A 24621-nucleotide genomic window follows, 5' to 3' on the forward strand; every position below is an offset into this window, starting at 1 on the left:
GTAAAAAGGGACGTGTGACTGTTTTTCACACTTAAGAACCGTTGCAGCATGTCCGTGTTCACGTGATCAAAATTTGGATGCTGGGCAACTGGCATGTACTTATGACGGTTGCAGTATCCCGGGATCATGTGATCCTCTTTTGCGACTTTCTGACAAGCCAAGTCAATGGGGAAGCCAGATTTCCTTAACAACCTTGTTGCCAACTTAACAACTGCAGTGATTCTGTGGGAAGATAGGTTGTAAAATGAGGCAAAATTCATTTGACAACTGCCTCACTTAATAATGGAAATTTGGGGCTCAATTTGGTTGCAAGTCGAAAGCTACCTGTACCGTAGGCAAATTTCAAAATAGCTACCGTTGTCTTCAAGGTATCAACCCGAGTCAAAAAAATAAAATAAAATCTAATTCTAAGGAAGTGCTCCGACGAACTTCTGAAATGAGCAAGCTGAAAATCTCTTCTTTTTCCAAAGATTGAATCTTAATTCACATGGGCTTTGGAAGGGGAGAGAAAAATCTAATTCATATTTTCAGTTGGAGAAGAGAAACCTACCTCACCTACCCCCACCACATACACGCACACCCGAAAGAAAAAGGAAGTTATTTCACAAAAAGCTAAGGCAGATTTATTTATGTTGTTGTAAAAAAAAGAAAGAAAGAAAGAAAACGGGAGGAGGAAAAAACAAGAAGAAAAAAAAAAGTTTCACATACTCCCATCAGGGGGGGGAAAAAAAAATCTACCAGCCATTTTACTCCATCCGGAGTCACATCTGATTTTTCTAGCTTTGCAAAGAAAAGGCTGTGGAAATCACTCCAGGGGCTTTCAAAAAGGATCATAATTAGTCTCTCCTGCTACTTAAAACCAGGAAAAAAGAAATGCAAAGTTTGAAGAAGGCAGCTGATATTTACAAAGGTCTCTGCTGCTCGGTTGATTGTTCTTCTGGCTGGCGAGTCCGTTAAATTCTCAATTTGTGCCTGTCACACTTGGTGAAGGAGGAAAAAGAGAGAGAGAGAGAGAGAAGCGGAGGGAGAGAATTGTGTGTAAGGATGTGCATCTTTGCAATTCCTCCCAAAATCAAAATCCTCAGAGATGTGATGGCAACGGGCAGGACAGCAGAATCCGGACCGAATCCCTCTGGGAAAAGAAGACTCGGGGAGCAGGAACGCCCAGGCCCTACCCCCTGGCCTGACAATTCACCACAACCTCAGTGTGCTTTGTGTTTCCCCTTCTTGTGTTTTTTGTCCTTCTTTTTGCTTGCACACCTACAGCAGAACCATTGTATCTCTTCCGGGGGAGCAGCCGTGATGCCGACGCAGGGCCTGCGAAGGAAAAGGAGAAAGGGGTGAAAGATGGGCAGGAGGAAGGAGAACCATTCCTTGCAAATCTGAACAGGATTAAAGAGCTACAGGTAGTCCTCGATTTACGGCCACAACGGAGCCCCGAAATTCCGGGTGCTAAGAGGAGACAGTCGTTAAGGGAGCTTTGACCTGTTTTACGAACTTTCTCGCCACGGGTGTTAAGTGAGTCACCCCACCGTGGTTAAGCTAGTCACACGGTTGTTAAGTGAATCTGGTAGTCCTTGACTTTGCTTGTCAGAAGGCAGTGGTGGTATTCAGCCGGTTCTATCCGGTTTGTGCGAACTGGTAGTGGCGGCTGAGGGAGGCTCCGCCCACCCGCCTGGACGTCATCACGTCCTGTTTTTGACACTCTCCGCGATAGGTAGCGAACCGGTAGCGAAGGTAAGTGAATACCACCCTTGTCAGAAGGTCGTAAAAGGGGATTTACATGACCCCGGGACATTGCAAATGTCATAAATATGAGGTAGTTGTCAAGCGTTGGAATTTTTGATCATGTGACCCCGGAGATGCTGCCGTGGTCGTAAGGGTGAAAAACGGTCCTAAGTCATTTTTTTCCCAGTGACGTCGTAATTTCAAATGATCACTAAGCAAATGGTTGCAAGTCAAGGACTACCTATAATTTGATTTAAAGGGGAGGGATCATCCTGTGACAGAGGTTGGATAGAACGTGGGTTAAAAAACAACCACAACATGTTTTGTTTGACGATGGCTTCGTTTTCACACACACACACACACACACACATACGTAATGATATGGGACATCACCTACAACCGAAGAGATTCCACAATTTTAATTTATGTGGTGTCAGGGCTGATCTCGTGTTTTCCCCCACCTCAAAATCCTCCTGCAGATATGAATAAAATGAGGCACCGGTGGATTTACACAAGGGTTACTTCCTGTAGTTTCTCGTGAAACATGTTCTTAGATACTTAGAATGGCTGCAGATCTCCACGTATTAGAGTTATGTGTTTTCTCTGAATTGTACTTCCTGATATAGATATATACATATTTTTCCACATCGTTCATAAACTGGAATGCATCTGTACGTAAATAATTTTCTTTCTGGGTTGTTGTTTTTTTTAGCGCTTCCTCTACTGTTTTTAATCATTTTTAGGGCCCTGGTTCTTTGGTTTTAAAGGGTTATATTTCCTCATCCTTTAAAAAGACATGCAAATGCATGCTGGAGCTTGCTTGCTTTTTTTTTTTTTTTTTTTTGCTGAAAAATATAGGAAATTAAAGGTTTAAGAAAAAAAAGTTTAAACTTTTTTTAATATATATATATATATATATATAGCCACTGGATCTCGATTTGTCTGTTTAAATGTGTAGAACGATTACTCAGTTCACTGAATAAATCCTTTCAGTTTGTAGAACGGGTCTATTTTTCAGTTCAGGAAAAATACTCTTAGGATTATTTAAGTAATGAAAATTCAGGGAACTCTATATTCACATCGGTGCTTTTGCAAGAAGGAATTCAATACCGCAGACAGTAAGGACAACCCGAATGTATCACTTGGCTGCTAGGGAAGCCTGTTTGCTCAAGATAGGGGTCTATAAAATCATTTAAAAAGAGGGCTGTGTTAGGCCTGGGGGATGCAACGTCCCCCCAAAACAGGAAGGGCTGGGAGAAAAAAAAACAAACCAGATTTAACTTCAGTTTACACTTACTTATTGCAGGAGAAGGATGTGGCAGAACGTGGAGGCGGAGTTAAAAGAGGAATGAGTCTAGAATCCCTAGGTAGTCACAAGAGGACTAAGCCCAATCCTCCTTGAAATATGTTGGTCCAAGCAGGTGCTAGCAGTTGAGAAGATTCTTGTAGATAGGGTTTTTTTTTTAAAGAAATAAATCAGTTTAATTGGACCTTCGCATGCGGGCTTGATCTTTCGGGCCTGATATTCTTAAATATAGTAACTATATTTATATATAATATAAATATAACTATATTCATCTTCCAATCATCCATCCATCCTTTATTTTTACAAATAATTCAAGGTGGCAAACATATCCCACTCACCTTCTTCCTCCTGTTTTCCCCACAACAACAACAACAACAACCCTGTGAGGTGGGTTGAAGTACTGGGCTAAAGTCACCCAGCTGGCTTTCATGCCCAAGGCAGAACTAGAATTCACTGTCTCCTGGTAATTGGCCCAAAGTCACCCAATTGGTTCTCCTGCCTAAGGTGGGACTAGAACTCACTGCCTCCTGGTAATGGGCCCAAAGTCACATGACCAGCTTTCATACCTAAGGTGAGACTAGAACGTGTGGTCTCCTAGTTTCTAGCCTGGTGCCTTAACCACTAGACCAAACTGAGATTATTTGCATGGACTTTATATTTCCTCCTTTCTGCTGCCTTGAAACCAGACTGATGTCAAACCTGAAGCTGACCTGACCGAAGCCATCTTGGAGATTCAGTGTTGTTGCCACACTGGAGCTGAGGGATTAGAGATAGCTGGGGTTTTGTAGCCAAAACAAAATACTTTCTCTTGGGAACCAAGGTCATTCTCACACCTGGGCCGAGGAAGGAGTGAGGTCACCAGGCAACAAGACAACACTTTGACTGGACGATGTGATGAATTGTTTGGGGTTGAGGGAAATTTTCCAATAAAGCTATTTTTTGAGGAATCCACCTGCCTCGGAGACTTGCTTGCTATGGGATTATTACTTGGAACCCTGACAAATGATTGTAAGCACCGTCTCCAAAGTTTTGAGAAATGGTTGCATGTAGACCAAGAGCTCCGATTTGGACACTTTTGTGTTCAGATCTTGTCTGAACGCTTCCAGCGGATTACAACAGGCCGACAACACACAATCTTAGGTAATAAATGATCATTTCCGTATCATTTGTAGTTCTAAGACTACAACACCCACAAGAGGTCCCACAAGAGTTCTCCCACGTGACTTCAGAAGCAGAACATGGCTTCCTCCACCACTTACCAGTGATACCAATCGTCACAGTCGTCACATCCAATCATCGGGCTGCCATCGTCCGGCTTTTCACAACCGGGACAGATCCATAACTTGTTCCCCCACTCATCTCGGATCTGGATGGATAGAAAAGGAAGGAGAAACTGAAGACTCAAACGGGCAGAAGTCTCATTTGATGTAGATTACTTTGTACACGTTCCACAATAGCTATCTAACATTGTTAAAAGGGAGTAGGAATGGATTTCTGGGGTGGGGGTGGGGGGGGGAGAGAAATGCATATGACAGAAACCAGGAGCACCACTCAGGTGACGCTGAGGACACAGATAAACTTCCAAGTGCTTCAACAACCCTCTAAAAGGATGCAAATGACCAGCTGTCTGCAAGGAGTATAAATCCTTCTATTCCCCACCATCCTGTCAGAGCTGAAGAAGCTTCTTGGATGAGAAGCGAAACGTCTTCAAAAGAAAAAACAAGAAAGTCCAGTGGCCTCCTGAAAAAAGCACCTTTAGGATATCTACCATAGTGTTTCTTAACCTTGACAGCTTTAAGCTGTGTGGACTTCTGGCAGTTGAAATCCACACAGCTTAAAGTTGCCAATGTTAAGAAACACTGATTTAATAGCTCAAGGACGGGGTGGGGTGGGGGGGTAATGGGGGTCATCGATGGGGGAGTATCAGAAATATCCCACCATAGCCATGATAGTGCCGTGGTTGGAATGCAGTTCTGCAGGCTACTTTTGCTGACTGCCGACTGCCAGCAGTTCGATTCTCACCAGCTCAAGGTGGACTCAGCCTTCCATCTTTCCCAGATTGGTAAAATGAGGAACCCAAATTGTTGAGGGCAATAGGCTGACTCTCTAATCCGCTTACAGAGGGCTATAAAGCACTGTGAAGCGGTATATAAGTCTAAGCGCTATACTATTTGAACAAACATGAGGTATGAATGCAGACATGCAGCCTTCGATAACAATATCAATAGTAATATATTAGGTTTATAAGGAAGCTAGATCAGAGAATTTCAAGGCACATTACAATTGAAAAACTCAATAAAAACAACAATATACATAAAATAAACAACTTCTTGCTTTGAAGAGGTACAGATTAAAAAAAAACCACACAATTTCAACCATTCTTATTCATTATTCGGAGGGTTACAGGCCATGGTTTGTTCAAAAGATCAACTTGTGAATGAAGATTAATCTCCATGAAGAGATTCTCAGTCATCCAGGTGGAGTTGTCTGAAGGCTGAATAATTGCAACTGAACTGCCTCCAGAAGTTGTGGGGTGCTCCATCACTGGAGGTTTTTAAGGCGAGAAGGGACAGCCACTTGTCTGGAATGGTACAGGGTCTCCTGCTTGAGCTGGGGGTTGGACTAGAAGACCTCCAAGGTCCCTTCCAATTCTGTTATTCATATTCTGTTACTGTGTTAAGTTGGCTTGTTCTGGGAGCTCAATTCCAGAACGAGCCAAGCTGAGCCTGGGATGGGATAATGTGGATGTGCCAACTATGTCCTACACACCTGAAGGGCAGGTGGCACAGCTTCAACGAGCCAGAGAGTGGCATCTTGAAGGCCGCCACCTCTGCTTCTCTTTCAGAAAGCAAGTTGATGTGCTTAAGAAAAAAACCAAGCACATCTCAACCGTTGGCTCCAGTTGCCAAGGGGCTGTGTCAGACCTGCTCAACCTGGGATCCGTCGTTTGACTTGGTCTGTGAGTTCTTCTACCCTCCACCCACCGAGCCAAACACCTTGTTAGCCGTGGATAACGAGGCCTGTTATCTGAATCAGAACCGAAGAAGCTTCTTGGATGAGAAGGGAAACGTCTTCAAGTAAAAACGAAGAAAGTCCAGCTGCCTTTTGGAAAAAGCATTATTATTGATTGATTGATTGATTGATTGGATTTGTAGGCCGCCCTTCTCCCGAAGGACTCAGGGCGGCTCACAACAATACGAAACAGAGAATACAAAAGTTAAAAGACAAATTAAAACAGAATAGAGCCTTGGTAGTACAGGGGTTTAAGGCACCCTGTTATTAAGCTGGTTATTAAGACCAGCTGTCTGCAATTACTGCAGGGTTCGAATCTCGCCAAGGCTCAAGGTTGACTCAGCCTTCCATCCTTTCTAAGGTAGGTGAAATGAGGACCCAGTTGTGGGGGCAATAAGATGACTTTGTTTAAATATACAAAAAGGATGAAGGCTATTGCTCGGAGGCTCCAGCTGGTCCAGAATGCGGCCGCGCGGGTAGTTATGGGAGCAGCATGGCGCTCCCATGTGGCTCCCCTCCTGCGCGAGCTGCACTGGCTCCGTGTGGTCTTCCGGGTGCGCTTCAAGGTCTTAGTTACCACCTTTAGAGCGCTCCATGGCTTAGGACCGGGGTACTTACGAGACCGCCTTCTGCCACCAATAGCCTCTCACCGCCCAGTACGCTCCCATAGAGAGGGGCTTCTCAGGGTGCCGTCAGCCAAACAATGTCGACTGGCGGCCCCCAGGGGGAGAGCCTTTTCTGTGAGGGCACCCACCATCTGGAATGAGCTCCCCCCAGAGATACAGAAGATTCCGGATCTGCGCACTTTCCGCCGTGCCCTCAAAACATTCCTGTTTCAGCAGGCCGGCCTGGCCTAACTTTCCCTTTATATTGCTTTTTGATTTTATTTTAAACTGGGATGTCTTGAATTATCTAGGACCAGAATGTTTAGTATATTTTAATTGGTTTTTTTATTATTAACGTTTGTATTACATGTATTTTTATCGTTCGCTGTTCACCGCCCTGAGTCCCTTAGGAATAGGGCGGTATATAAATTTAATAAATAAATAAATAAATAAATATTGCTGAGCACATTGTAAGCCGCCCTGAGTCTTCGGAGAAGGGCGGCATATAAATCAAATTAAAAAAAAAAAATATCCAAGAAATAAGGTTAAACGTGGGAATACCAATTCAAATTTAAGATTTAAGAAGTTAAATCTTTGGGACAATCATGAACCTGGATGGCCGAGAATCTCCACAGACGTGTAATTTGATGGGCTTGGAAGATGCCAGTGCTAGGTTGGCGAAAGCAACTGGGAGCTGAAACTGGTTACGGCCCTACCATGCTCCTTCCGTTCATTCATTCGGCCGCCTCGGCTGCCTCCCTCCCTCCGTCCCTCCCTGCCTTGCCGAAGACTGTCTTGGCAGTGCGCGTCTAATATATACAGCACAAGCATTTAGGTTGCTGGGTTAGTACTTATTAGCCAAAGTCATCCAACTCAGCTCACTGATAAGATCAAGGGTATAAAAAATAGTTACTGAGTAACTTTCCATTCCTTTGACATTTGTCACACTACGACATTTACCGAAGGGTAAGTGGGAGAGGGAGAGGGAGAGAGAGAGATGGAGAGTGAGAGAGAGAGAGAGAGAAAAAAAAGAGAGAGATAGAGATGGAGAGTGAGAAAGAGAGAGAGAGATGGAGAGATGAAGAGTGTGTGTGTGAGAGAGATGGAGAGAGAGAGGGAGAGAGAGAGAGAGAGAGAGAGAGAGATGGAGTGTGTGTGTGTGAAAGAGATGGAGAGGGAAAGAAAGAGAGAGATGGAGAGAAAGAGAAAGAGGGATGGAGAGAGAGGGAGGTAGGGAGAGAGAGAACATTAGAAAGTTTATAACACTTTGCAGCAGGCTGGTAAAGGCTGGCTTTTCTGTTCATTATGGTGCACATTCATACATGCTGCTAATTACGTTAATTGCAGCAACCCTATTTTGGACAATATGCACCCTGGAATTCTGGCTTCTGTTAGAACTTAATGATTTTATGAAAAGTCTTCTCTCCTTTGTCAACTTTAGGCCGTTCAGTTTTAATGGCCTTAAATCCAAATTAATCTGAGCGTAAATATATGGGTGTCAGCCTATTTTTAGTTGACAGATGAAATGAATGTGAAAAATTACACTCTAAATATAAAGATATAGTCAGCTATGAACATATAAATAATCGGCCTTTCTCCTGCATAGGTTTTTCTGTTTTGTGACTGCTTCTTTCCTAAACTGAGGGAAACAAAATAAGCCAAAAGCCTAAGAAAGCAAACTGAGAGTTGAGCAGCATATAAATTTCATAAATATTTATTTAATTTATTTGCCGCCCGTCTCGCCATCGAACAATTCTAAATAAATAAATAAATAAAAAACCCCAGACAGTCTGACTATATGTTTAAATTTCCCCTTTACGCCCGGGATTCTGCCATTAATAACCTAAGCAAGCTCTTATTTAAAATGATATAATTGCCTGGTAAGTTATGTGATACATGATGTAAAACCATTGTTTGCCTAAAATAGAATAGAATAGAATTTTTATTGGCCAAGTGTGATTGGACACACAAGGAATTTGTCTTTGGCGCATAGGCTCTCCGTGTACATAAAAGAAAAGATACATTCATCAAGAATCATAAGGTACACCACTTAATGATAGTCATAGAGTACAAACAAGCAATCAGGAAACAATATCAATGTAAATCGTAAGGATCCAAGCAACAAAATTACAGTCATACAGTCATAAGTGGAAGGAGATGGGTGGTGGGAACGATGAGAAGATTAATAGTAGTGCAGACTTAGTGAATATTTTGACAGTGTTGAGGGAATTATTTGTTTAGCAGAGTGTTGGCATTCGGAAAAAAACCTGTCCTTGTGTCTAGTTGTTCTGGTGTGCAGTGCTCTATAGCGTCGATTTGAGGATAGGAGTTGAAACAATTCTGTAAATATATATATATATTTTACAAAAAAATGGTTTGCTGAATAAATCTTGAGGGGAATGGGTTTGACAATATGATGCATCATGAACCTGGGTTTACAAACCACCACGAATGAATTCACACAAACTCATAGGCCAGCAAGGAAAATGACTGTTTTCTTAGTGCAATGTCTGTACTCAACCATTGATAAGGCCTCAGGCTCTTCAGCCCAGCTTTGCTCCCAAGCCAAGGAGGAAAGTTTTTCCTGGAGGGTTTATCAACCAAGAAAGTTCCATCAACCAACGCTTCTGACATACCTAAGGCCAACATGTCAGAGATTTTTCACTGACCGAAAGCTGGAATTGCATAATGCATAATGGAAAGTGCAAGAATTCTGTTTAATAACAACGGCAGGGATTTCGCTTGGATGGAATTAATATGGAAAACCATCTCTCCAAGGTGAAATATTTCCCGCTGGATCCCCTCCAGGAATGACGGCAGATTTACTAAACAGGAAAAGCTCTCTTTGAGAAGTATAAAACTTGAGGGCACCACGCGACGCCAGTCCAGAATCGGCAGACAAAGAGTTTTTAACATGCCAGGCAAGTTATTTTTGGTGCTCTTCTACAGAAGAGGTGAACAGTAACTGACCTACAGAGATTATTTTTTTTCCCCTCCGTCAGAAATGGAGTAGATTAAACAAATGATAAATTAACAACAGAAATTAAATTTAAAAAAGGGATGGTCAAAGCAAATTATTATAATGAAATATGGGGGGGGGGGGATTTTATAAAATCAGTGTTGGTGAAAGGCAAAGGGAATAAAACTACTCAAGAATATATGTTGTTTTGGAGGGGATAAGGGCATAATTGCAATATATTGTATATCTTTTAGTTGTAGACGAAGAAATATAAGGAAAAAATGGTCTCTGTGGATGGGGGTACACTGTAATGTTTTTTTCCCTTTTTCTTTCTTTCTTTTTTTTGTATTTAGATGTATATGTACTATGTTTGTATTATTTGTATTTAAAAATAAAATTAAAAAAAAAATGGAGTAGATTACACAGTGGAGGAATGTGTGCAAAAGTTGACGGAGGTAGCAGAGATGGCAAAATTGATTGCTTCGATTAAAGAAAAGAACACAATTTTAGTTTTACTTGGAAACTGCTTTTGGACTTTGTGCTTGAGGTAGAAAAAACCCCCAAAAACTTTGATTTGGGGTTTTGTTGATTAGATAGATTAGTGCTATGGCTAATATACGTAATTATGTAAAGGTAAAAAGTTGAGGTTGTATGTTACTACCTTATTCTACTGCACCAAAGAGTCAGAAGTCAATGCTTTTCTTTTTCTTATATTTTATATGCTACTTATATTTTAATTTCTTCGTATTTCTGTAGTTTATATTTTGATAAACTAATAAAATGTAGGATAAAAAAGAAGAAGAAATGGGAGTAGATTGATATCAATAAAAAGAGTGACCAATTTAACAGGTAGCCCTTGACGTAACAGCAATTGATTTAGTGACGGCTTGAAGTTACAACTGGAAAGGAGTAATTTACGACCTTTTTTCACACTTACGACCCTTGCAGCATCCCCATGCTCACGTGATCAAAATTCAGAGGCTTGGCAACTGACTCATATTTATGACGGTTGCAGTGTCTCGGGGTCAAGTGATCTGCTTTTGCGACCTTCCGACAAGCAACGTCAATGGGGAAGCCATTGATTCGCTTAACAACTATAGTCACTACTTCACCACTGCGCTGATTCACTTAACAACTGTGGTCAGAAAGGTCGTAAAATGGGGCAAAAGTCACTTAACAATTGTTTTGCTTAGCAACAGAAATTTTGGGCCCCATGTGGCTGTTAAATCCTCTCAGTTTTAATTGAATTCGGTTTTAATTGGGTTGTTTTAAATCTTGAGCCAAAATTATTTAATTGTTTTTTAAACTGTTTTTAAATTTTATATGCTATGTTTTAACTTGGCTGTACACCGCCCTGAGTCCCGCAGGAGAAGGGCGGTATAGAAATAAAAAAATAAATAAATAAATCGAAGACTGCCTATACTTTTAGGCTGCCTTCATTGACGTGATATCATCCTAGCTTCTGGCAGCTGCTGCCTTTCCTGCAGAAGACAATCTTGATGAGATTTAGCCTGGAGACTAAATCATATGAAGAATGATGGCAGGATTTGGGTATGGCCAGTCTAGAGAAAAGAAGGAATATGGGGGACACGATAGCAATATTCCAGTATTTGAGGGGCTGCCACAAAGAAGAGGGGGTCATCTTATTTTCCAAAGCACCAGAAGGCAAGCTAAGAAACAATGGATGGGTATTAACAGAATAACTAAATTGGAAGGGACCTTGTAAATCATCTAGTCCAACCCCCTGCCCAAGCAGAAGACTCTACACCCGTGATGGCGAACCTATAGCACGGGTGCCACAGGTGGCACACAGAGTCGTATTAGTGGGCACGCGAGCGGTTTTTTTTTTTTTTTTTTTTGATTTGATTTATATGCCGCCCTTCTCCGGAGACTCAGGGCGGCTTACAATGTGCTAAGCAATAGCCTTCATACTTTTGTATATTTATACAAAGTCAGCTTATTGCCCCCACAAACTGGGTCCTCATTTAACCTACCTTAGAAAGGATGGAAGGCTGAGTCAACCTTGAGCCTGGTAAGATTCGAACCTGCAGAAATTGCAGGCAGCTGTAGTTAATAACAGGGTGCATTAAACCACTGTACTACCAAGGCTCCAGCGCGCATGTGTGCGCTGGCCAGCAGATTTATGGGCCTTTTGGAAGTTGGGAAAAGGGCTGTTTCTGGCCTCCGGAGGGCCTCCGGGAGGGGGAGACTGTTTTCGCCCTCCCCAGACTCCTAGAAAGCTTCTGGAGCCTGGGGAGGGTGAAAAATGGGTCTACTGTGCCATTACGTGCTAAAAGTGGGGGGGTTGCACATGCGTAGGGGCAGGGTGCATTGAATTATGGCTGTGGGCACACGCGTGGGCGACCTCGCTGTGCTCCCCCCGCTTTTGGCACGCAACGGCAAAAAGGTTAGCCTCACGGCCCTTCACCATTTCTGACAGATGGAAATTAATCAAGGAGAGAAGCAACCTGGAATTGAGGAGAAACTTCTTAACAGTGAGGACAATTAACCAGACAGGAGTCGTTATTTCCTAAAAATAACTCAGGAGCCTGAGTGGCGTAGGAGACTAATGCCTCCTAAGGCAGCATTTAACATCCAGCTGCCTGCAATTACTGCGAGTTCAATTCTTACCAGGCTCAAGGTCGACTCAGCCTTCCATCCTTTCTAAGGTAGGTAAATTGAGGACCCAGTTTGTGGGGGCAATAAGCTGACTTTGTATAAATATACAAAAGTATGAAGGCTATTGCTTAACGCATTGTAAGCTGCCCTGAGTCTCCGGAGAAGGGCGGCATATAAATCAAATTAAAAAAAAAAAAAAAAACCTCACACATATCTCTGAAAAAGTCACTATACTGCATTGATAATGGACAAATTCTGCAAATGCTAAAAGTCTAAGCCTTCTGTAAGCAACCTTTGCGTCGTGCAGAAAACCAACGTTTGGCCCAGATCTAACCTGGATGATGAGAAGCATCTGAAAACCTGATGGGTAGCTTCTAAGTGTTCGCATGTAAGGTGAAATCAGAAGCAAAAAAATCGAAGGCTAGAACGAAGGAGGGATTTCCTGACAGGGAGAACAATTCAGGAGAACGGCCTGCCTCCAGAAATTGTGGGTGCTCCATCCCTGGAGACTTTTAAGAAGAGACCAGACAGCCACCCGTCTGAAATGGTATGGGGTCTCTCCTGCTTGAGCAGGGGGTTGGACTAGAAGACCTCTAAGGTCCCTTCCAGCTCTATTCTGATTCTGAGATGCATCAATTACATGCGCAGCACAGGAACATGGGTTGCTGGCTTAGCAACTTCCAGCCAAACTGGATCAAGCTCAGCTGACTAACCAGAACAAAGGGTATCGGGGAGCCTCTCCTCCCCTCTCCTGGCTGTGAATGATGGGAGCTGTCGGCTGCTTCCTCCCGGGGACATCGCACTGGGGGAAGGCACCCCTTGTGTATTTCAGTAAAGTTCTATCTGATCAAGATTAAGGCTGATTATATTTGAACTGCAGTTGAATCCCGACCTCGCACATCCTGTTTGGCTAAAAGTCAGCCCCCCTGTGGTTTAGCTACTCATTTCTGAAAAACGAGGACGGAACTTTTCTCTCTCTCTCTCTCTTTTTCTTTCACACTCCCCTTTTCCTATTTCCTGCCTTGTTTTACTTGTTCAGACCGATTGCACTTTCGGCTACATAGACTGGTAGTCCTCGGCTTACGACCCACAACGGAGCCCAGAATTTATGTGGCCGAGGGGGAAAAAAATTGGTCGAGTGAAGTCTGCCCCGTTTTACGGCTTTTCTTGACGTGGTTGCTAAGCGAATCGCTGCAGCTGGGAAGTGAGTCACGCACAGCCGTTAAACGAATCTGCTGACTTTTGCTCATCCGAAGGGGGATCATGTGACCTCCCCCGGGACACGGAAACGGTCGTAAATATGAACCGGTTGCTGAACATCCAAATGTAAAACATGTGATCACGGTGATTCTGCGGCGGTCATTAAGTGTGAAAAATGGTCATAAGTCACTTTTTTCCGGTGATGTTGTAACTGAATGGTCACTAAGTGAACTGTTGTAAGTGGAGGACTACTTGTCATATGCCAGGGAAGGGAACCTATACTCATTTAAGATCATTTTTATATCTTGAGAGCTGAAGCAAATAGTGTCCTTGGCTCTAGGTTTATGCATCTCTTAACTTTCTCTGGAGAGCCAATACTTGTTAAGAGCCACAGCAAATAAGTTGCACTTAGCTCCTACTCAGACCTCTGTGGAATCCATGTGCCAAAGGTGTATTGTCACACAACAGCAACAGTTCGTAGACAGTGAGTATTCAGTCGATAGAAGAGACTATTTGTAGCTCAGGGTTGAAATGAGAGGTCCTTGGTGCTATCAGAATTTGGTGGTTTTCTTGCAGACGTTTTGTTACCAGAGTAGGTAACATCATCAGTGTTAGAAGGGAGTGATTCTTATTATATACTAGTAGCTTTGCCCTGCCGGTATTGGTGGGAGTGTTCTTCGTGGTTTCTTGAGTAGGCTGCTGTTTACTATTAAGTTTGTTTGTCTGTGTTGGTAGATCCCTGACTGAGGTATTGTGTGCTTGGTTCTTGGCCTAATACAGTAGTGGCCAAAATTGTGGAAACTTTTTGGGAAAAGTGTATTTTTGAGGTTTGATGGCTAATAACACCACTTTTTTTTTTTTTTTTTTTTTTTGAGTTTCAAGATAGTCCGATTCCACTGCTGGAATGGCCTGGGAATAGCCCAGACCTTAACCCAATTGAAAATCTATCGAGCCGACTAAAGAAACTTGTTAGTCAGAAGCGACCCAGCAATAAAACCCAGTTAATAAAAGCCATCATTCAATCAATCTTGGTTTCACATTATAACAGCTGCAGAACTAAAAGACTTGGTTCACTCCATGGGAAGATCTTGTAAGGCCGTAATTCATGCTAAAGGTTACCCAACTAAGTATTAACTGACATGGTGATCACTTTTGTCTATCTCTTTTTTTCTACGGTGATCATTTTTGTCTATCTAGTTTTTTTTACATGTTTGACTTTTCTTCTTCATACTGTAACTGCTATTCTAATAGTAAATCCTTCATAAAAATTATTGCATTACATTCTTAACTAAATTATCTTTCCATTGATATATAATTTTATGGTACTACTCTAAAAAAAAGTGGTGTTATTAGCTAAGTTTTAGAAAATGCACTTTTCCCAAAAAGTTTCTACAATTTTGGCCATTACTGTATATGGCATATGTGTGTGTGTGTGTGTGTGTGTGTGTGTGTGTGTGTGTGTATGGTATATGTGTGTATATAGACATATATACATATACAAATGTGCGCGCATTATATATGTATATATATTAGCATGCATATATTCCCTAAATATATGCATGCTAATATATATTAATGTGCAATATTAATGCAATATCAGGGGTTTTCAATTCAACTGTATAGAATGTGAAGGATGTGTGCTTTTCTAGTGATAATGTACATTGAAGATGCCATTTAATTTCATTGTGCGAGGTGCAATGACAATAAAGTAAACTAAAAAACACTAAACTAAACTAAACTAAACACCAGAAGCCAATTCCTAGCATAATTAAGAATATGCTTCTACTGTAAACATTGTTACTTGAAAGAGTCATAGTATAAGAGGAGTCCTATTATTATCCTCTAACTTAAATAACATTAGCAAGAAAGTATCATATTCTTTTAACTGTATACCTCTGTATTGTTTGTGATAAAGATATATGCTTTTTACAAAGCTTCTTTCTATCTGTGATATCGGTTCATCTTAAGACGTTTACACCCATATACATTTTGATAAGTATCAGAGGCAGCGTATATAAATATGCATTGCTGATTTTTAAGCTTTTAAAGGCCAGTGTAATGTCCCAGGGATTTGCATTCCTTTCGAGGCAGAGCAATTTATTAAAATCAAATTTCATCATTCCAATACCTGACATGGAATCTTATTTTCCTGGAATCTGTGTAATGTTAAGCCACAACAGGTTGAAAATACTTGGATCCTGAAATTCTACCTTGGGCATTACAAATTTTGTCATGGTGAAGGTTGACTTTTTATTGGGCAATTATGGAAATAAAAGAGTTGAAATCTGATCAATTCAGGTGCTTGGTCAATGTGAGATTTTAAGTAGTAAGCCTCAGAAACATCGGTCTCATATCTGTTTTGGGAAATTTCTCAACAGATTGAACCTTTCTGTTTTACTCACAACTTACTAAAAAAAAAAAAACTTTCTGCCACTAGTTGTTAGGGTTGTTTTTTCTGATAAGATTACTTTATTCTCCCCTTGAGTTCAATGTGCTTCATATTGTAGGTAAAATGCTGGTGGCTTTTATTAATGACTTTGTAAAGGAAGAAAATTAAAGTGTATTGGCACCAAAAGTAAACTTGGTATCGTATCTTCTCCTTTCATAAGCACTCGATATTTAAGCATTTCGTCAGAGAAAATGTTCCACCTGTGGAAGCCCACAAATACTTAATTACCAAACTGTAATTTATGAAAAGGTGATTAACTTGATATATGTTATTCTGAGGCTGATAATCCAACCTCTTAACATCCAGGTTTTGTTCCTTTCCTCGGAACTAGACATGATGCTGTTGGAACTTTGGTTTCCCATCATAACCGATTCTTTTATGATTGGTCCCATATATCATCATCATCATCATATTAGCCATGGTCTATCCACTGCAGGACGAAGGCCTCTTCCGCATGTTTCCAACCAATATGGTCCTGGGCTTTCTTTTGCCAATTGGGCCCACAATATTTGCTTATGGTGTCGTTCCATCTTGTTTTAGGTCTCTTTCATGGATGAAATCCATTCTATGACTGCCTTGGACTCAGTGGTGGGAGTCAAATAAATTAACAACCGGTTCTCTGCCCTAATGACCGGCTGGGTGGGCGTGGCCATGGTGGGTGTGGCCAGAGGGTGTGACAGGCAGCACTCGGCCTCCTGCACCCCACCCCCCGGGAGCAAAAACGGGCTGTGGAGGGCCCATTGTCCACCTCCTCGGGCTCTGGAGGCAGGAAATAGCTCATTTTCGTCCTCCACGAGCCTCTGGGAGGCCTGTTTTCTACCTCCCCGGGCTCCATGTGCCCCCTGCACTTACCTGGGATCCAAAATGGGCCACGTGGGGACTCTTGGGAGGGGCGGGACGTAGTGGCACGGCGCCAGCCAGTCATTGGAACTAGTGGTTCGTCAAACCAGACGTAAAATTAACATCCATTTTGCCCGAACCCGTCCAAAACAACTGAATCCCACTTCTGGCTTTGGTCCACCTGCCATCGGTTCTTCTTGCTATGTGGACCAGCCCGTTTCCATTCCAATTCTTTTACTCTCTTGATGGCATCGTATGTTTTCATTTGTTCTCTAAATCTACGTGCAGGTCTTTCTATCTTGTCTTGTGATGCCAATGCGTGGCTCTTTGTGCCATTCGTAGCTTTTGTATTGATTGTGAGGTTAGCGTCCATGTTTCGCCGGCATATGTTAGAACAGGTAGCACACGTTAATCAAACACTTTTCTCTTCAGGCGAAGGGGGAGGTTGTTCTTGAAAATGACGCTTAGCTTGTTGAATGCCTGCCTGCCAGTCACATTTAACACATTGTTCAATTTCCTTTATTGTATTACCTTCCACTGAGATCCATTGGTCTTGCATATATATACATGTTTTAATGTATGTATCGAAGTATGATTGCGAATGGAACCACTGGAAATAATAATAGCATTGTAGGCTTATATATCGCCCCATAGTGCTTTATGGCACTCTCTGGGCAGTTTGCAAAGTAGAAACATTATTTGCATATTGCCCCCAAGAATTTGGGGTCCTCGTTTTACTGAACTGGGGAGGATGGAAGGCTGAGTCAACCTTGAGCCCATCAGGATCGAACTCCAGGCTGTGGGCAGAGTTTCCTTGCACTTGAGAGGGGTGCAATAGTTTAGTAGTTAAAGATGCTGAGCTTGTCAGCTGGAAAGCTGACATCCGGGGTTTGAGACCCAAGCGCTGCACAACGAGTGAGCTCCCGTTCCTTGCCTGAGCTCCTGCCCACTTAGCAGTTCAAAAGCATGCAAATGCGAGTAGATAAATAGGTACCACTTTGGTAACAAAGTCACAATGTTTCATGTGCCTTTTGATGTATAGCCATGCATGATCACGGAAAATGTCTTCAGACAATGAAGACTAAGAGATAGAGATGAGCACTGTTCCCTAAAGTCGGGCACGACTGGACAGGGAAACCTTTATTATCTTTTACCTTTTAAGGCGCTTAAACCACTGTGCCACCAGGCGTCCCGCTGGCGTTAAGGATCGAATGAAAACAATTAAGGAACCCAGAAGATGGGATGGTGACATGTACTCAATGAAACAATTAAGACCACCTACCACGTAATTTCTGACGGTCTCTGTCACAACACTTCGAACGGGAACTTTGGAGCTTCCCATGGCGGACGGTGCAGGGGAGGACGGTGGTATCAGAGTCTGAGCAAGGGCGGCTGGAGGGACCACCGGAGGAAGAGGTGGAGGGGTGATATGGACAGGAGCTGGTGAAGGCGGTGGAGGTGGTGTTTTGGGTCGAACCAGGAGAGGTAACGGTTTAGGCTCCGTCGTGGGCATCACTTTGCTGATTACACTGTCGGACAAAAACAGAAAGAGTGGAGATAGCATTAGACGATTCATTCAATTAACCAAAAATTATGCAGTTAAGGGGGGAGGAAAAGACGTAATTCTGTTCACAAAGGACAAAAATAGTAGCAGCAGTTCATAACAGCATCAGAGAGAATGACGGAAGGAAACCAAAGTTACATCAAATTCTCATGCAGGTAGTCCTCGACCTACGACCACAACTGAGCCCAGAATTTAGGACGCTAATTACGTAGCAACCCTGTTACTAACTGAACAACGGTGGTGATTCAGTTAACAACCGCAGCAAGGAAGGCCGTAAAATGGGGGAAAACTCACCTAACAACAGTCTCGCTCAGCCATGGACATTTTGGGCTCCCCTGTGGCCGTAAGTGGAGGAGTTCCTGTAATCCTTTCTTGCCTTCTAGTCTGGCTGCCTACATGTGTCTTGCTGGGCAGGGAGTTTGCAAGCAGCAGATAAAGGGAAGAGAATCGCTTTGGGGTTGCAGTTGGTGGCAAACGTAATGAGTTCACCCGCCATAAGGCCTAAGCTAAAAGCTGATAGAGACCTTTGAGGCAGTGGTGAAATTTAAAATTTGTTACTACCGGTTCTGTGGGCGTAGCTTGGTAGGTGGAGGTAATATGACTGTGTGGGTGTGGCCATTTTTTTTTACTTTTAAAACCATTTTTTCTACAACCTCTTGGGCGAAGAGGTTGTAAAAAAATGCTTTCAAAAGGCTCTGATGATCCCAGCTGAGTTGCTTGATTGGCAGAGGCTTTTTTTCTTTTAAATGCCTCTGACGATCAGGCAACTCAGCTTGGATCATCGGAGGCTTTTAAAAGAAAAAAAGGTTTTTTTTTTCCTTTTAAATGCCTCTGCCGATCCAAGCTGAGTTGCCTGATCAGCAAGGGCTTTTCTTCTTTTAAATGCCTTTGCAAATCCAAGCTGAGTTGCCTGTCTTTTAAAAAAGCCTCTGCTGATCAGGCAACTCAGCTTGGATCGGCAGAGGCATTTAAGATAAAAAAAACCCTTTTTTTCTTTTAATCGCCTCTGACTATCCAAGATGAGTTGCCTGATCAGCAGAGGCTTTTTTTTTAACTTTTAAAAGCATTTTTTCGCCCGAAGAGGTTGTAGAAAAAATGCTTTTAAAAGTTAAAAAAAAGCCTCTGATGATTGTGCGGCTCAGCTGGGCATGGGGGGGGGGGGGGCAGGGATTTTTGCTACCGGTTCTCCGAACCACCCCCCCGGCTCCATTGCTACCGGATCGGGCGATCCGGTCTGAACCGGGATCATTTCACCCCTGCTTTGAGGGCTTCCCTTTGAACCTCGCAAAGGATGGCACTTCACGCAACTAGGCAGTTTATTCAACTCTGCAAGCTGCTTCTATAGCAGGGGTGTCAAACTCAATTTCATTGAGGGGTGTGGTTGACCTTGGGGAGCCGGCCGGGCAAGACCGATTGGGCGGGTGTGGCCGACTGGGTGGGCATAGCCAGCTTGATGCCATTCCCCAAACTGCTGGCATGTCTCATCTTCGCATTGGGTAGACCGGGCCGATGCCACACAGACCAGGATGGCCCGTGGTCCAGATCCGACCATATCACGCGCCTTTAATTTGACACCCCTGTTCTATAGGTAAGGAGTTCTTTCCTTATCTCCGTAGCTTAGATCAAGCCCTGGTGTCCAGATTCAATCAGGGAGGAAGGAGCGGAAGGCAGGTGTAGCTGTCTTGCAAGTAGTTACTCTATTTTTTTATACAGGTAGTCCTCAACATATGACCACAACGGAGCCCAACATTTCTGCTGCGAAGCGAGACCGCTATTAAGGGAGTTTCATCCCCGTTTTACGAACTTTCTTGCAGTCGTTAAGGGAATCACTGCCGTTGTTCAGTTAGTAACACGGTTGCTAAGGGAATCCGGCTTCCCGCAACCGTCGTAAATGTGAGCCAGTTGACAAGTGTTCGAATTTTGATCACGTCACCATGGGGGAAACAGGGCAACGGTCCTAAGTGGGGAAAACAATCGTAAGTCCCCTTTTCAGCGCTGTGGTAACTTCAAACGGTCACTAAACGAATATTTGTAAAGTGAGGACTACCTGTGCAACTTTTCAGTTTCGACTGCAGCTCTGGGATTACCTGCCGGTCTCTCACTCCAATATTAACCAGGTCTGATACCGTTTTCGTGAAATAACGGAAGGATGGATAGGAAATAATTGCTGAGGTCTTCTGCTTTGCTCTGCATCCAACCATCTCCAGAAGCACGAAGGAAGAGGGCCTCTTTGGGCCTACCACACAGACTATGATCTCCTCCTGCCCTTTCTATACAATATGGATAGTCCTGGACCAGTGGTGGGATTCAAATAATTTAACAACCGGTTCTCTGCCCTAAAGACTGGCTGGGTGGGCGTGGCCATGGTGGGCGTGGCCAGGGGGTGTGACAAGCAGCAATCGAACTCCTGCACCCCCCTGGGAGCCAAAACGGGCTGCGCCCCTCACATCCCGTTTTGGGCCTAGTAGGCAGGGGCAAAATCCAGCAGGCCTGACAGGTTCTGGAGAACCGGTAGCGGAAATTTTGAGTAGTTTGGAGAACCGGTAAATACCACCTCTGGCTGGCCCCAGAGTGAGGAGGGAATGGAGATTTTGCAATATCCTTCCCCCAGGAGTGGGGAGGGAATGGGGATTTTGCAGTATCCTTCCCCTGCCACGCCCACCAAGCCACACCACGCCCACCAAGCCACGCCCACAGAACCGGTAGTAAAAAAATTTGAAACCCACCACTGATGGGGGGCCACACACACCCCGCACCCCATTTTGGCCTAGTAGGTCTCCTTGCAGCCTCTCTTTCTCCATAGCATTGCTCTTTATCTGACGTTCTCCAAAAATGTTGGGACTACAATCCCCAAGATTCTTCCTCCTTTTCCTTTTCCTTTTCCTTTCCTTTCCATTCCTTTCCTTCTTTCCTATTTTTCCTTTCCTTTCCTTTCCTTTCCTTTCCTTTCCTTTCCTTTCCTTTCCTTTCCTTTCCTTTCCTTTCCTTTCCTTTCCTTTCCTTTCCTTTCCTTTCCTTTCCTTTCCTTTCCTTTCCTTTCCTAGTTGCACATTTGGAGGTAACTTGTTGGGCCTACCTGTTCCACTCTTAATAGATTCCATGCTAGCCCATGGAACCTACCTGCTCTGTTTATATATTGCAATGCAACCCTGCTTTATATTATAAAGAAGGCAGCAATTAATAGTTGCCTGCTGAGTACAATATATATATACTGCATAATATTATTTACCCTAATTAAGGGTTATTGCTTTCATCGTCATCAGAATAAAACAATAACACAAGAGTTGCCGTTTTGAAATAATAGAAAATACTTGCAGCTCAGGTTTTAGAGATTTTGGCAGTGGTTTGCTCTCCGAGCGAAACGGAAAACTCGGAGAACAAAGACTTTTCATATTCAGGATCTGCTCAGGCAATTGAAAAAAATCAATTTTTGAATAGGAGCTCTGGTGGCTCAGCAGACTAATTAACATCCACTTACATCTGCTGCCTGCAATTACTGCAAGTTCAAATCTCCCCAGGCTCAAGGCTGACTCAGCCTTCCATCCTTTCTAAGGTAGGTAAAATGAGGACCCGGTTTGTGGGGGCAATAAGCTGACTTTGTATAAATATACAAAAGTATGAAGGCTATTGCTTAGCACATTGTAAGCCGCCCTGAGTCTCCGGAGAAGAGCGGCATATAAATCAAATAATAATAATAATAATAATAAAAGGCTAGGAGCCCAAAATTTCTGTTGCTAAGTAAGACAGTTGGTAAATGCCCCATATTACAACCTTTCTTATCAACAGTTGTTAAGTCAATCACTGCCGTTGTTGAGCGAACCTGGATTTCCCCCTTGGTTGTGCTTGTCAGAAGGCCGCAAAAGCGGGTCACATGAGCCCAGGACATTGCAACCGTCATAAATAGGAGTCAGTTGCCAAGTGTCAGAATTCTGACCATGTGACCATGGAGATGCTGCGGCGCTTGTAAGTGTGAAAAATGGTGATAGGTCACTTTTTTTCAGTGCTGTTATAACTTCTAAGGGTCACTAAACGAACTGTTGTTAAATCGGGGACTATCTGTACAGTTTTGTTTTGTTTTTTATTTGATTTATATGCCACCCTTCTCCGGAGACTCAGGGCGGCTTACAATGCGTTAAGCAATAGCCTTCATACTTTTGTATATTTATACAAAGTCAGCTTATTGCCCCCACAAACCGGGTCCTCATTTTACCCACCTTAGAAAGGATGGAAGGCTGAGTCGACCTTGAGCCTGGGGAGATTCGAACCTGCAGTAATTGCAGGCAGCTGGTCTTAATAACAGTTAAGTCTTTGACTGACAAACAGTTCATTTAGTGTCCATTCAAAGTTACCACAGCACTGAAAAAAAGGGACTTATGACCGTTTTTCATACTTATGACCGTTGCAGTGTCCATGTAGTCATGTGATCAAAATTTAGATACTTGGCAACTGGCCTGTATTTATGACGGTTGCACTGTCCTGGGGGGGGGGGGGCGGGTCACGTGATCCCCTTTTGCAACTTTCTGATAAGCAAAGTCAATGGGGGGGGGGGGGGAAAGCCAGATTCGTTTAATGACCGTGTTGCTCAGTGGTGAAATGTAAAATTTGTTACTACCAGTTCTGTGGGCGTGGCTTGGTGGGGTGGTGGGGGTAATGTGACTGGGTGGGCGTGGCCAATTTTTTTTTTTTTTTTTTACTTTTAAAAGAATTTTTTCTACAACCTTAAGAGGTTGCAGAAAAAAATTGCTTTTAAAAGCCTCTGACGATCAGACAACTCAGCTGAGATCATCAGAGGCTTTTAAAAGCATTTTTTTTGGCCGAAGAGGTTGCAGAAAAAGTGCTTTTAAAAGCCTCTGACGATCCCAGCTGAGCTGCGCGCTCATCAGAGGCTTTTTTTTTTTAACTTTTAAAAGCATTTTTTCGGCTGAAGAGGTTGCAAAAAAAAAAAAAAATGCTTTTAGAAGTAAAACAAAAAAAGCCTCTGAAGATTGTGCGGCTCAGCTGGGCATGGGGAAGGGGCAGGGATTTTTGCTCCGAACCACCCGCCTCCATCACTACCGGATCAGGCCGAACCGGGAGCATTTCACCCCTGGTGTCGCTAACTTAAACCAACTGCAGCGATTCACTTCATAACAGTGGCAAGAAGAGTTCGTAAATGAGGCAAGACTCACTTATCACAGGTTTCATTTAGTGACAGAAATTTTGGGCTCCATTGTGGTCGTAAACTGAGGGCTACCTGTATTAATTTCCGGCTGTGTTTCCTGCTTCTGTTCTCTAATCCTAAACATCCATAATCTCGTCTCCTCACAATCTCCATGAGAAGTAGTGACTGACAGGCCGTATTTGAAATGTTTATTTAGAACATGTGGCCTAGTTATCTCAGGTATCATATCCACAATCTAACTGCCACTCCCTTCAGCTAATAATGTTCTCCAGGAGTAGATGCAGAAACTGACTTGCCTTGCGCCACTCGGCTGCGATGGGGTAATTTTCAAGAGGGGTGGTAGCCTTATCATCCTATCTGAAGGCAGGAGATGATAGGTGGCAAGGCACCGCAGATAAATCAAAGTCAAATCATTTTAATTATTTCTTGTTTGTTTCTGCATCCAATCCGGAGACTGCCCATTTCTCTCTCACAGAGAGAGAGACCCTTGTTTAACCAGGAGCGCTGCTCGAATCTTCCCTTGTGCAGATGAACTTCAAGACTAATTTATAAACTTAGGTCAAAAAATAAACAAATTACGAGCATATGGAGAGATAGTCATTGGGAAATGACTACCCGGAAGACTTTCACAAGAAGAGACAGCAAGATAACACCTGCCAAGCAGCTGTAAAGATTCAGCCTTCTTCTCTTGAATATACATATACGGCGGATTAAAATAATGTCTTATGCTATCTAAAGAAGCATCATGGTCCAAAGAAAGAGTTACAGGCTGAATTCTGACATTTCTGGCTGAAGGATAGCAATAGCCATAGAAATACACTTAAGATTTCTTGACGGCAGCGAGAATTGTATTTGCACAGTATTGGAAAAATGAGGAAAGTCCTACAGATGAAAACATAATTAAAAAAAAATATTAGAATGCGCAGAGATGGATAGGTTGACACTAAAGATAAAGGATAAGGAAGATACAAAATATCTTTTAACGTGGGATTTGTTTTATCAATGGTTAGACAATAGAGTTAGACATTGGAAGATAAAAGATCACCACTATATACAAGTAAAGGATGATAGATTATCACTGTTGTATAAATAAATAATATTACTATTATTATTATTATGTATAAGTCAATTGACCCAGACAATACGCTGTTTATTAAGCACTTATGTATACCAAAGAA

General features: G+C 42.9%; 1 protein-coding gene across 2 annotated transcripts in view; it reads right to left on the minus strand.

Moving 5' to 3' along the window:
• Window positions 1-597: 597 nt before the first annotated feature.
• The window catches only part of TAF3 (TATA-box binding protein associated factor 3), a 184348-nt gene continuing 160324 nt past the window's right edge, over window positions 598-24621 (minus strand). For both annotated transcript variants that reach the window (XM_070947335.1, XM_070947334.1), the window contains exons 5-7: window positions 18001-18247; window positions 4294-4400; window positions 598-1317 (exon numbers count right to left, since the gene is read on the minus strand). In XM_070947335.1, the coding sequence (XP_070803436.1) occupies window positions 1203-1317; window positions 4294-4400; window positions 18001-18247 (469 nt within the window). In that variant the 3' untranslated portion in view covers window positions 598-1202. The remainder of the gene's footprint in view (window positions 1318-4293; window positions 4401-18000; window positions 18248-24621) is intronic.

The sequence above is a fragment of the Pituophis catenifer genome, unplaced genomic scaffold (genome assembly GCF_029215685.1).
Source record: "Pituophis catenifer annectens isolate HBS135680 unplaced genomic scaffold, rPitCat1.0.hap2 SCAF_7, whole genome shotgun sequence".
Taxonomy (NCBI): Eukaryota; Metazoa; Chordata; class Lepidosauria; order Squamata; family Colubridae; genus Pituophis; species Pituophis catenifer.